Source organism: Rosa chinensis, chromosome 7 (assembly GCF_002994745.2).
Source record: "Rosa chinensis cultivar Old Blush chromosome 7, RchiOBHm-V2, whole genome shotgun sequence".
In the NCBI taxonomy this organism is placed as follows: Eukaryota; Viridiplantae; Streptophyta; class Magnoliopsida; order Rosales; family Rosaceae; genus Rosa; species Rosa chinensis.
Window position 1 is genome coordinate 33507746 of NC_037094.1, and position 11890 is coordinate 33519635.

An 11890-nucleotide genomic window follows, 5' to 3' on the forward strand; every position below is an offset into this window, starting at 1 on the left:
AAACAAATTTTGAATGCATTTAGAGTCCACACAAATCGGCAAATGTCACCCAAATATCAAGCAACTTGAAGAAAGACCATAGCAACTTATTACACACACACACACACACATATATATATATATATATATCAATGATCAAGCAAACATAGCAACTTATTACAAACTGAAAACCTAATCAAAAATGGATTTCTTATATATTAAAAACCAACATTTCCATCAATATAGCAATAATAAATAAATAAATAAAATGAAATTAAAATAAATTCGATGTGGGTCGGTTTAAATCGGGCGGTTTATGACCCAAAACCGCAACCGAACCGCTTTAATACGGTTCGGTACGGTTCGGTGCGGTGTGATCATAAAACGACACTGTTTTAGTTCGGTGCGGTTACCGAACTGTTTTTTCGGTGCTGTTCGGGTCGATAACCGTATTTTCGGTACAAAATGCCCACTCCTACTATCAACACAAACTCCTAATCCTGAAATCAAAAGCCCAAAATCTAGAAAAGGAAAAAAAATTACATAAAGATAAACATAACTTACCAGGTGCCAATAAGTTATGTTTAACTCTCTGTAAAATTACAAATATATCATAGTTGGAGTGACCTTTTGTTCAAAGAGGATCTCATCATGCTGCAATATCGATACAGTAAATTGGAACCGATGAAGCAAAATTTTGGAAATTAACATTACTTCAAGGTCTTGCTTTCTCTTTAAAAACTCTATAAATTTGAAGATAACTATAATTTTATTTCGTAAGCACAGGATAACAATTGGGTCCATAGCTCAGTGGTAGAGCATTTGACTGCAGATCAAGAGGTCACCGGTTCGAACCCGGTTGGGCCCTAAATGTTTTTATATTCTTTTTAACCATTTTTACAGCAATATCTCCATTTTGGCAAACTAAAGAGGATTTACTTATCTTTAGTTAAAAAGAATTTACTTTTGATCTGTAGTTATTTGCATGTGGTTAAAACTATAGTTACTTGTGCTGCAGTCCGGTTGTTTATGTCGAGTCAAAACTTGCCAAAAAAAAAACCAAAACAAACTGAAGAAATCAAGCAAGATTTCTAAAAGTTGTCAACTTATCATTGATTTCACTTTAATATCTACAAATCAAAGACATCTTACAAACTCAACTTCACATGAGAACCTATATTGCCTAATTATAAAAGCAAAACCTTGCCCCAGCTTCATATTCTGTGTATAAATAATGTAAGGCAGCACATCCTCACCAATTGGCATCTTCTAAACCAACAGGTGCTACATAATCAGATGTGCTCAACAAGTTCTCTGGTTAACCCTCAAACTTAGCTTCTTCGGTAGTTTCAGAAGCAGCATTACAAAAAGGAATAATTACATCCGCCCTGACATAAAACCACGGATAGTAGTCATCTCGGCAAGCAACATGCGCTACAAGAACAGATATACACATCCCTTCACTATACCTCTGATTTAGAAGTAGCCGCACTCAATTAGTTTCAGCTGCAGGACAACATATGCTGACATCTTCCAAAAGCGGATATGTGCCACCAATAAAAGATGGTCCTCTCCTTGATAATCTGCTTCAGGAACGTGAGGGTCTTTTGGGTAGTTTAAGCTGCAGAAATACAAAACCTTATATTACGTCTGCCCTGTTAGAATGCAGTATATTTACCCTTGCAATTTTCCTAACCTTTGATTTTGTAGTCCTCCATCCTCCTTGGTCCTGCTGTACTGGAGAGTACGAGAATTTATCAAAGGGATTGAGAATGGCAACTTTGTCGACGTTGGAACCATTAACAGGCAAGAAATCCTACAGATATGATAGAACGTGTTATTTACATTATCTTGGCCATTCATGACCTGTTTTTGTATACTAGTAATTCTCTATAGATGATCAAAACAGGGATAAAATCTCTGTTGCATTCAGTCCTGACAAAAGAACCTAGTTTTGGAATTATCTGTAAAAAATTTATTTTGTGGTTTTGCCACATACTGCTACAACTTAAGCTACAACTTAACAGAAGTCCCATAAAGGTTTCTTAAGAATTTGAAACCCAAGGGTGACCTGCTTTATCATGCCTTGGTTTTTTCATTTTTTTCATTTTTCTTTTTGAATACATGAGAAGAGTTAAAGACGCAATCCCCTAGGAAACCCTTCCCCTTGTTTAAAAGTTGAAAAACAGAACTCACTGAGAGAGGCACGGACATAGAACTGACTTGGTTAATGCACACAAATACCAGCTTTAGCTTTTGGTACAAATTTGTAAAACAACCATGATTGAAAAGATCGAAAGAATATTTACAAACTTACTTTGTCTTTTGTAGCCTTGTCAGAAGATGCCTCAAAATTTGTAATTTCCAACTGATCTAAGTAAAACATGATCTGCATTATAAATAGAAGACAGACATAGTAAACACGAAGGTGAGAAAACAGCGCCAAAAAGACCCAGTAATAAAGATGCAATTATGCAAATATGGCACAGCTAACATCAAGCAGTCATGAGAATTGTTTAATATTCTTTTTTTTTTTATGGACAACATTTGTAAGACTTTAAGCAAGAGGAAATCCAATAGTCAACCCTAAGTTCTATGAAACAGATTGCAAATTCAGGCACAATGGGAATTTCTTTTTCTTCTTTTTTAGTAGTTAACCAGCATAATATCATTTTAGCATCCTATAAGTTTCCACTAGAATCTTACCTTGTTGAGTAAATGAACATTTGATGCATTAGTTGCCATGACCTGTACGCCAAGGAAATTATCGTGGCTACTCTTGTGGTGACGGCAAAAGGGGCACAAGATGGTACCGAAAACAAACCCATCTTTTTCACACCATACACCCTGTCCAGGAGTGCCTTCAGAAATTTCATGGCAGACTCGATAATCAACTGATGAAATGTCAGTTATGAGAACACGTATGCCTGCTGATGTATTCCCAGTTTGAGATTTCAATATTTCGTTATGAAGAGATTCCAAGTAAAGTTTCGATGATGAAGTTATTGAGCATGTAACATGTAGATTATTCTCAGGAAGGCCCAATGGGCTTTTGCAGAGTGAGCAACAGATTTCTAGTCTCTTGTCCATGACAGAACCAACTGACACAGATGAAGTGCCACAAGTACTCGGGGGAAGATGATGAACTATGGACTTACAATAGTGCTCTGAATAATTAGATTCATTAAATTCAATTTTGCGAATGGCATCTCCACTGGTCATCGTCTCTTTTACGGAATCAGGACAATCAGAAGTTTCAGAATCAGGAGCACCACCAGACTGTCCCTGACTGGAGTTAACCAAGGATTGATATATGGACTTTCTCCTTTTCTGGATATGAGAATTAACACTCAAATCCAAAGATGATTCTGTTTCTGTCATTGAGCTGTAAGAGTTCAAAGTTGCATTCTTTTCAGGAGTAGCGGCTACAGAACACTGGCCCTTTGGAGAAGCCTTGCTACAATTGGTTAATGATGTTGATTGGAATGAGAATTGGTCCAAAAAGAAAGAAGAGGACTCAATTGTAGTCGAAGTCAAACAGCACTTCTCATCCTTAGTAATTGATCCTGGACTGCACGTGGAAAAGATGCCATCCATACAAGGGGTTTCATTGACAACTGAGATGTCTGGATCTGCATCAGAGAATGACATGGACAAAGATGGCTTAAGGTACCTGCAAAAAGATGGCTTTGATCATATAAAGTGTTCAACTGTTTAGTTATGTCTGTCAGGCAGGAAATATATCATAACATATATATTACCTAGCAATTAACTACAGAAAAAATAGTCCTACAATGAAATATTAATCAAATCCTTCCTGATCAAGAGAAGAATGCAGGCAACTGCTTTTATAAACTCCACTAAGTAAGATAAAAAAATATAACTTCAACAGTTCTGTTTCTGACAGACAGTGGTTAATTATGTAGGACGATGTTCCTCCCTAAGAAGATGCAGCAAATTGAAATCCCTTAGAATAAGCAATCCAAGCCAAGCTCTAGTTGGGACAGAGAGACCCATACGGCTATACATATGTAATAATGAAAATATCAAGCTCAGCCTGAAGTTGTGCGAATTACGTGTAATCACGAACTGCTCATGAGCTCAGATTGTAGTAGCTCAGAATACTTGGGAAATAGAACCAATAGCACTTCTAGTCCGATAATGCAATAATATAATCATATTTCATGATTGAAAGGCATCAATTTAATGACTATTCTGAGAATGGCTAAAATGCAGAAACAATTTTCATAGAGTAAAAAAACTGAGCTCCATCATTGGTTCTATACAACAAACTTGACCTTCTTTCAGTCTACTCTTTGCCTAGCAGTTATGGACACTCAAATTTGAGTTGGAAAATGAAGCTACTACATACAACTGCCACAGAGTGTTCAGCGCAATACCTAAAGGATATTCAAAATTTATTGAACACTAAAAGTAGACTCAACGTTTACCTTGTATCTTTCTGAGGAGTAGATCTGATATTGATAAAGTCCTTGCTATTGTCAGCATATACATCCATTCGTGATGATACATCAAGATCATCTTGAGATGTCAGTAGAGAATCGTGCTTGCCTACATAAGTTTTTGTCTGTCCCTGAGGATCAGATTTATTCAAATTCTGATCTTTCAGTCTTGTAAACCCTTTACTGTGATCCATAGAAAGAATGATTTTCTCTCTAGTCTCAGAACTCTGTGACACATTGACCATATTCTTGCTTACCCTTTCCTGCATAAAAATAACCAAAATCAATTACGTACTATTGGTCATCCATGAAAAAGAATGGAAAAAGTAGAATCAGAAATAGAGATAATTGGAACATGCAGCTAACCTTGACATTGTTGAAAAAGGATTTTAATTCCTCTATTGACGTGTCAAAGCTTTCATACTGTCTAATGGATTTCTTTAGCCACTTTGACACATATGCTGTATTTCTTCCTACCTGATAACGTTCATCTGCTTGCAATAAAAAATAAAACTAGTGAAGAGAACGTGAAAAGGTAGATATGGAAACAGCAAAAGATTGAGACTTGCATTCAAAAGAAACATCAAAGAAATTGTATTTGAAGAGCTAGTTTACATAAATTGAGGACTGAATACATTGAAAAGGCAATCCTGAACTAACTTAAGGAAAGAAACATATACTTGAGGGTTTGAAGTTTAAACTTTGTTTGCAAAATATCTCCAGGAAAACATTATCAATGATTTAAGAGACAAGGAATTATATTCAGGAACACGTACCTAATAAGATGACAGCTCCATAATCAAACCTATGTCGAATACAACGTCCTAAAGAAATCGAAAAACAATTAATAGTATACCTAAAGAATTAATATATCAGATAGTGCACAGAAGGCTATCAAATCAGTGTGGAAATGAAAAAATCCACAGAACCTCAGATAATATAATGAAAATTCTCCCAAGCACAAAGAAATATGTGGGCTAAAATCCCAGTTTGAGAGATTGAAACTAAAACTAGGGTACCTGCAGCTTGATTTAAAGCTCGGAAGGCTTGGTGACAGTACCATTCATTTCCACTCAGAAAGCCCTTGGATGACTTATATGCATCATTGTATTTCTTCTTTAAGGAAATCTTGATGTCATTCCTAAAAAGAAGTTGAAGGAAAAGAACATTTAGCAAATTGTTACTTATATAAAGCATTTCTGCTCCAACAGCATTATCTATGAAAGGAAAGTTCTTACATGTTGGGAAATGGAATTCCCACAATTATCTGAGATGGTTAAGATAAAACTGACGGTTAAAGATCTTGTAAATAACTGCCCATGGTACCACTGTACTTGTGTGACCAATTTCCCAGAAATTATCATGTCTAAACTTAATAAGCTCCTCTCCAATACATTTAGCCGCCTCCAAAAAAAACAAAAACAAAAACAAACAAAACAAAAGGACAAAAAAAAATGTGTATACATAATGAGGAAAAGGATACCACAGCCCGAGCATTGTCATCTGTGAAGTCGATTCCTTCTGAAACCTGCAAGCACAATGCAAGAATTGAGCATGTGAAAGTCAACAATATGTCCTATCAATATCTATTTTTAGGACCAGAATCATTTTCACCTTTCCTCGGCACACAGCCAGTAAAGCAGCTCCATCAGTGTTATTCTTTTGTGCACACTTGACTGCAGTGAAGCTACTTTGTCTTAATTTCTTGTTAGCACCTTTATTTCTCCCAAAAGCAGGCTTATTGCCCCCACGAATTGAATCATAATAACCCTTCAGTACAAACTCAAATTCCTCCTGGTCTCCACCGGGCTCTGCAATAAATTAACAATTCTCAACCAAAGAGAAAATAACAATCTAGCGAAATGAACTTTCAGTATCCACAAAGTATAAAATTGGCTACTCTTGTACCTATGCAGAAATGCTAAACATAAAGCACTTAAAGTAGAAATATAGAATCTTAACTAGAACTCTTAAAGCAGTATGTCAAGCCTGCTTAACATAAAGAAGTGCATAAAGAACAGACAGCCTCACCAATAAAAAGGGACTTTCTTTCGTTTAGCAGAGACCATTGTCCTGTTTCACGCCAACGCTTGCATAACTTCCCCATTAGCTTGTAACTTGGGAAGAAGACAAGACACCCAGCCGGCACACTTTTGAAAATTTCCTCTAAGGATTTTCCAAGTGCATCCTTCAAAATAACATAAGACAGACTTAATTTGCATGGGAAAAAAGACCTATTCTAAATAAAAATAATATAATTTTGCCAAATTACCTGGAAGGCATATTCATCTGCTGTCTTATAACTTGCATTCAATGGCACATTACCTGGGCCAGTAGAAATAATAGTGGGCCAAACCTGCAGTGGCAAAGGTGATACGTTGTAACTACAAGCGCTGTGCAACCATCAAGAATCAATCATCAGTAAAAGAACAGAGAAATGACATTAATCATACCTGTGATTCAACATCAATTACATGGGGAGCTTCCAGAGTACTTCCAAACTGAAGGCCAAGCTCAGATGAAAAGGAATTCATTGGTGACAAAGTCCTAATTTCAAAAAGGAATAGATTATTATTGCTGTAATAAATATTCTACATAGAGGAATGTCATGCAACTGAAGCTTTGGTTGAACAAATGACAAGTAGAAGCAGAAATCTGTGGTCAATCATGAGTAAAAAACAGCACTTATGTAGTTACATCCTCATTCTGAGAAATAGTAATGAACATGCAGTAATACGGTATTACTTGCACTATACTAACCCCGATGTTAAAATGACTGACAAGGAAAGATTGGCAATATCTTGAAACACAACAGCAGGATTCAAGCACCACAAACTGAATGTATGTGTCCAATCGCCAAAAGTTCCTGATACAATATCAAAACCCATATTTTATCAAGCTGCAGCTCAATCTTAAATTATGATTGATAGTACAGCAAAGAGAAATATAATAACCATTGACATGATGGGACTGGTCAAACTATTATCCAGTTCTTATGTATCATTATTAATTTTATCTCTTATTATAAATGAATTTAAGAGGTTACACAAAAAACCAAATTTGAAAGATATGGCAGCTGTACTAATTACATCACTGATTTCAATGATAAATGATCTCATAGACAGAAGGCCATTTTGAATGGAAAAAGACCAGGCAGATGTTCTCCGTCACAATCCTCACACAAAAATATATTAAAGCTTTATGAACTGCTTACCAACATCTCTTTTAACATATCTCTGTAAAGCAAGCTGATAATCGACCATATGAGACCCATTTCTTGAGAAGAAGTAAGTAAGTGAAGAGAACAATCCTGTGACATTTCCATAAAAATTCAATTAAATATTAGTCAAGTTAACCTTAGGACATGTAAACGTATCAAGTAGAAGGCTTTACCTTCCAATGTCACAACAGCCATGCCACTTAAATGGGCTACCTCTGATTCTTTATCTGTAGCAGCTTTGATTGCCTGAAATAGAAAAAAAAATTGACAACAGTGCAAAATACCAATTAGTATGAAACATTACAAATGTTTACAACCAAAATACCTTTGTGGCACATTCAAGTAAGACTGGGAAGCACTGCTGTGATATATTAGCTTCCTGAAGCTCTCTCAAAGCCTTGTCACCAGTCCAACTGTAACATACAAAAACAACAACAACACCCCGAAAGAAAGAGAAATAAGATATTCGTTTTAAGATGACTAGAAAATAGAAATGCCAGTTTACTAAACTTAAAACACAAAAACACTCCAGTAAAAAAAAAAAATATATATATATATATATATATATATATAGTAAATAAGCACTTCTCACTCTATCAGTACTAGTTCAAAGATGAGTGGTATTTAATTATAACCAGGAAAATAGTCGAAAGATTAGGCACTCATTTGCTTTGCTTTCTAATCGTGTCCCATTATACCATGAACCATTACTTTATATTAACTATTAACTGAATACATTATATAAACAAGAAGTTGATGAACATGTCATCCAAAATCCTTACCAAGACACAAAGTGCTGAAATTCGCGCTTTTCTAACTTGTCTTTCCTTCGCTCAATCCAACTTAAGAGGTCCTGTATGTATGTAGAACTCAAATGACCAAATATTCAAACAGGACAGTTAAATGCAACAAACACAAGTGCAATCTATAAAACAAAACCTGTATCATTTCATACAGAGGTTGGTAAACCAAAACATCCAGTGGGCAAAGCTGCTCTAGTTCCATCTGCAATTCTTTTAGAAGGTATGGACACTAGATAAGTAATAGAAAGTGACATGGAATGAAATTATACTAGTTCAGTATCTTACTGTTCAAAACTTCTTCATCAATATCTACACTACCAGCATCGCGAGCAACATCCTCTATATTGCTGCAGAACAGGGGGTTGAAAGAACTTCTAAGAAACTCACATGTAAATAGAAATCAAACCTTTAACTGATGCAGGATAACATGAGCATATGGTGGCTTACATCTATTAGAAAGAAAACGAGAAACAGACCATACTAAGGAAAACATATCAATTGAGAACCTTGAAAGAGTATTCAGCTCAAAACATATCAATATCACATAGAAAAATAGGCTGGAAAAAAAAATAGGCTGGAAAATGTAATTTTTTTTAATTATTTCATAAATGTGCTTGCAAAGATGCATAAGGAAGTAAAAGAAATGATGACCTCAAAGTTGAAAAGTATGAAAGAAAACAAAAAGTTCAGTAGGTAGAATTCTAGAAATTGATGAAATACCAACTCAGATTTGATTTACAAGCCTTGTCAGTAAACAAGAGAATGATGTGAAAGACAATGTAAAACGATAAATATAAAGTGGTAAAACTTACTGGGCTTCATCCAGAACTACAATGGACCCCTGAATATCTACTTCCATGGCTCCCCTAATGACTGGATTAATGATGTAGTTATATGGACAAAAAACCAGTTCTGCATCGTCTGACATAGAACGAGCGGCATAATATGAACAACCTGAAAATGAAAAGAATATTAGTGAGACTTAACCATAGCAACATATAAGAGGCACATGCATTGATGCATATAACAAGAAAGTAGACCTTTGACAACTTTTCCAACTTTCACGAGATCCTCAATATCGTAGGCCTCGTGGCAGCCTCCTTTCTGAAGAGATGGATGTCCTTTGACTTTGTGTACGTTTCTGTTTGCAAGAACAAAAATTTTAATTTTATACTCTTAGCAATATTGTTCTAAATGATTATGCTCCTAATTACGTCATTGGTATGCAGAAAATTAGAAAAGAGGGTATTTGAATAAAGAAATTACTCACTTAAATTCTACGCATCCAACCACTCGATCCTTCAAAAGAAGCTTACTGAGAAAATCCGATGACATGTCTTAGAGGGGAAGAGAGAGAGAGAGAGAGAGAGAGGAAAGTGAAAACCAAAATCTGTTGTAAGTGTACCATTCTTCGTCAATATTCTCTCTCCCATGTACTTGTGCATTTGTGCAGTAATGCTTCCTAGAGGCCTGGGACATGTAAACAAGAAAGACAGCAACCATAATTATTGGAAGTCTGGACAGCACCAATTTTGACAAATAATGAATAGTCAAAAATTAAGAGCACATATACAGAACGAACTCAAAAGTATTTTTTGAAAAAGAAAAAAATTGGAGAAGAGGAAAAGTTCAGAAGAATTGCTTTTTCTACTGTTGTACTAAATTTTGATGAGTAGGTTTATGGACTTCAGTGTTTTGTTAATGAAACTTCATATTGAGCAACATTAGTGTCTTTCACCATACTCAGATTTCTACAAAGAGAAAAATATACAATCATCAACATTCAAATGAGCCTGATGACATAAATAGCAAGAACAACAACACAAGGGGACTGAAGCATTTATCATAAAATTGGTGAAACGAAAGATGAATTGAAAATAATAATGTCATTTAATGCCAAATCTTTATAGAGATCTAAGATCAACATGACCAAACTTACCAGTACTGCCATAGGCACCCGGTAGGAAGTTTTCCGATATTCACGGATGACTTGAGAAATTTGTGAATGTGTCCTCCTTAAATAGAGAAAAAGAAGATCAATATCCTAGCTAAGAAATCCAACATTGCATAATACTTTAAAACTCATCTTTGTTCTATTCAATTGTTGAACTTGGACTGTAACAGCAACTAGTTTACTACCGCATATGCTTAGATGTGAAGTATCCAAATTATCTTTAATCCTGCCTTTTCCCAGAAACTAGTGACGATTCCAAAGTAAAGAAACTAGTTCAGTAACAAAAGATACTACGAACAACAACTTACGATGCATAGTATATGGTAGGAGCTTCCTTTTTCTTCCTATTTTCAGATTGAGACGGCCCTGGCTTTTCCGATGGCTGAGCACCTACGAAAACATACATACACAACTCTAAAATTCCAATTGATGCAAAAAAAAAAAAAAAAAAAACAATTTCACTCCCCCAAAAGCATAGTGGACTCTCTGAAATTGACATAGGAACCCAACACATGAATCGATAATCTCGACATGAACCATCACAAAAACTTCAAATTACACTTCCACAATCAACAAACAACAATTCTAATTCCAGAATTGACCCCATCCAATAACCTAATTTCTAACCAAGATCAAAACTTGACCACTCAAATACAAAATCGGACTCACTGGAGTGCTCCTCTTCGGGAACAAAGCCGCCGCCGTGGGCGATGGGATCGGTCATGGCCTTGGGGTTGGGCTTGGAATGGGAGAGATTGGCGTACATATTCTTGGCCTTGAAGCTCTGCTGCCAGGCGAGGATGGAGCAGAGAAGAGAGAGCGATTTGCCGGTTCCGGTGGGAGACTCGAGCAAGGCGTGGCAGTGGTCGTCCCTGACAGCTCGATCGAGAGTGGAGACGACTCTGCTCATGAACGCCATCTGCGCCGCGTACGGCTGGTACGGGAACTCCACATCGATGCCTCCGATGCGGTACGAGCTTTTCGATGAGCTTTTAGGGTTTGCTCCCGGAGTTGCACACGCCATTTTTTCTTTTCTTCTTTTTTTTGTGTGCCGCGGGAAACTTGAGAAAACTGCAGAGTGAAGAATGAAGAGTCTCTTATGTATGGGGAAGAATGAGAAAAAGAAAAGAGCGGAAAATGCTAGGGTCATTTTGGCGGGAAATCGGTAGCGCTACTTTTTTTTTTTCCTTAATAAAAAATTTGGATAAAAAATAAATAAAAGAAAGTTACTTGTAGGATTTAAGACGCATGGTATGGTATCGAATAATAAAACTTTTAAGATACAATAAAGAAAAGGTATTCATTCATATACTATTTTGAAGTACCAATTACCGTAAGATAATCTGTCATCATATCTGCTTCTCTGGAAAACATAATCATTGTTGGAAGTTGAGAAACTTAGGCTTAGTTTGGGATTGATGTGCTGTGAGGGGAAGCACTTTTGATTTTGCTGTGAGATGAAGCATTTCTG

The 11890-nt window shown here is 36.0% G+C and overlaps 1 protein-coding gene and 1 non-coding gene across 3 annotated transcripts; one reads left to right on the forward strand and one right to left on the reverse strand.

The window, feature by feature from the left end:
* Nucleotides 1-775: 775 nt before the first annotated feature.
* TRNAC-GCA lies at nt 776-847 on the forward strand. Its single transcript has one exon. It is a non-coding gene; the product is annotated as a tRNA-Cys (tRNA).
* A 9-nt stretch (nt 848-856) lies between these two features.
* Nucleotides 857-11504, reverse strand: LOC112175911 (Fanconi anemia group J protein homolog). 2 transcript variants are annotated; one of them, XR_002926704.2, is made up of 29 exons: nt 11089-11504; nt 10728-10809; nt 10405-10480; nt 9871-9935; nt 9736-9780; nt 9506-9606; nt 9278-9419; nt 8751-8812; nt 8602-8675; nt 8445-8515; nt 7988-8075; nt 7836-7908; nt 7657-7752; nt 7203-7308; nt 6896-6989; nt 6715-6798; nt 6474-6630; nt 6057-6253; nt 5926-5970; nt 5681-5709; nt 5462-5583; nt 5219-5266; nt 4809-4933; nt 4431-4705; nt 2686-3652; nt 2297-2368; nt 1676-1795; nt 1449-1600; nt 857-1367 (listed from the first exon to the last, which is right to left on the reverse strand). XR_002926704.2 is itself a non-coding variant. In XM_024313650.2 (28 exons), exons 1-28 carry the CDS (start codon nt 11441-11443, stop codon nt 1568-1570), a joined length of 3804 nt encoding a protein of 1267 aa, XP_024169418.1. In that variant the 5' UTR covers nt 11444-11504; the 3' UTR covers nt 857-1567. The 2 variants fall into 2 exon arrangements, 1 of the variants encoding a protein (XP_024169418.1); XM_024313650.2 differs by having other exon boundaries at nt 857-1600.
* Nucleotides 11505-11890: the final 386 nt, after the last annotated feature.

What these genes read in the sequence shown, in the direction of transcription:
- LOC112175911 (XM_024313650.2), bottom strand. Translation starts at nt 11,443, where the DNA reads ATGGCGTGTGCAACTCCGGGAGCAAACCCTAAAAGCTCATCGAAAAGC. An exon ending in TGATGAAGAAGTTTTGAACA is followed by an intron (nt 8,676 to 8,750) that starts GTAAGATACTGA and finishes ACCTTCTAAAAG; the next exon opens with AATTGCAGATGGAACTAGAG. An exon ending in TTTCAGCACTTTGTGTCTTG is followed by an intron (nt 8,076 to 8,444) that starts GTAAGGATTTTG and finishes TGTATGTTACAG; the next exon opens with TTGGACTGGTGACAAGGCTT.